Source organism: Bombina bombina, chromosome 7 (genome assembly GCF_027579735.1).
Source record: "Bombina bombina isolate aBomBom1 chromosome 7, aBomBom1.pri, whole genome shotgun sequence".
NCBI classification, from domain to species: Eukaryota; Metazoa; Chordata; class Amphibia; order Anura; family Bombinatoridae; genus Bombina; species Bombina bombina.
In genome coordinates, this window is record NC_069505.1 from 441,210,662 (window position 1) to 441,212,141 (window position 1,480).

Below are 1,480 nucleotides of genomic sequence, written 5' to 3' on the forward strand. Positions count from 1 at the left end.
ATGTACGTGTGTCTGCGCTCGTGCATCTTTTATCTACGTGTGTGCCCATGCCTGCGCACCCTTTATCTACGTGTGCGCCTGTGCCCATGCACCCTTTATCTACGTGTGCCTGTGCTCTTGCACCCTTTATCTACATGTGCGCCTGTGCTCGCGAACCCTTTATGCATGTGTGCGTCTGTGCATAGATGTGTGTGCACATGCATTTAGCAAGGTCTATATTTATGTATGCATTGTGTACATGTTTATGTGTATATACACGTGCACAACATGGTCAGTGCTGCATTTCATCATGCACTATCACTTCTAATGCCAAGTTGCCACAAAATGCCAAACAGGCTTTTGTCACACCTGCTTTTCACACCAAAGCCCACCTGTCAGAGCAATTCCCGCTACACACTTCCCCCTGGTCGCACCAGCATCAACTACACACAATATAAAAGTCCCCAGAAACAGACATAACAATGCAAACAGCTCAAAAACATTTATTTTTGGAAACAATCACTATAAAATAATCTGTAGTTATAAAAATATATATCAATATGATCCTTGCCAGCTGATATGGAGGAGAGTGAAGGGGCCACACAGAGCACACAGATACATAAGACTGGCAGCACGTTATATATAATTGCCTGATGCACGTCCAGTGATGGCCTCCGAGTCACCTGCTGACCATCATCCTATGTGATAATAATTTAATATATTTATAGAGGGAGAATAAATATTCAAGCTTTAAACTGGAATCATGTTACATCCCAGCAGTGCCCATATATGTGCAATATCAGTAGCACTGTCTGCTAATTCACTGCCCATGCAGCTTCCTTTCACCAAATTCACAGGGATTCTCCATTGTCGGCTCCACCCGCTTCGGTCTCCCTGAGCTCAGCACCTTGAGGAGACGGCATGTGAGGGGGAAGATCCGCTGCCTTCACAGGCAGGAGTATGCGAAGGGTATAACAACGCTAGATGTGGACTTCTGCACTCAGGATTTCAGACCCATTTTTTCCATCATCTGTTCGTACACAGTCCAAGCCATAGCAGCCATAAGAGTCCGGCGTAGGGCACGGGGTACACCGCCCCGGAAAAAGCCAGTGAGGCCTTGATTCTGTGACAGAGACAAAGAACACGTTATTTATACTTTGTAACAGTAACTTACACTCTCCCCAGCATCTGTTCGTCATTCCCTCAGTAAAGTGCAAACTCTTTAAAACAGCTTGTTGGCTACACTGATGTGGATGGCCTACCCCACAGATGTAAGCAGACTAGCTGTACCTCGTGTGCCACCAATGGGCATAGGGTGTAATACGGTCAGTGACTGTTGTTTGTTCCCTTAAACAGGTGTCTCACACTGTCTGACACACTCCTGGCAATGGCTGTGGGTGATAATGGCATATAGCACTTCTGATAAATTTGCATTTTTACATAATTCTGCAGCTCTTTACTAACTTACGAGTACCTGTATTCTCACAGGAAGTCAGTGCCT

The 1,480-nt window shown here is 45.5% G+C and overlaps 1 protein-coding gene across 1 annotated transcript in view; it reads right to left on the bottom strand.

Annotated features, from left to right (window-relative positions):
• Positions 1–466: 466 nt before the first annotated feature.
• Positions 467–1,480, bottom strand: part of SLC25A38 (solute carrier family 25 member 38) — a 40,385-nt gene continuing 39,371 nt past the window's right edge. Inside the window, exon 6 of the mRNA XM_053721372.1 lies at positions 467–1,102. Within this exon, the coding sequence (XP_053577347.1) occupies positions 980–1,102 (123 nt within the window). The 3' untranslated portion in view covers positions 467–979. The remainder of the gene's footprint in view (positions 1,103–1,480) is intronic.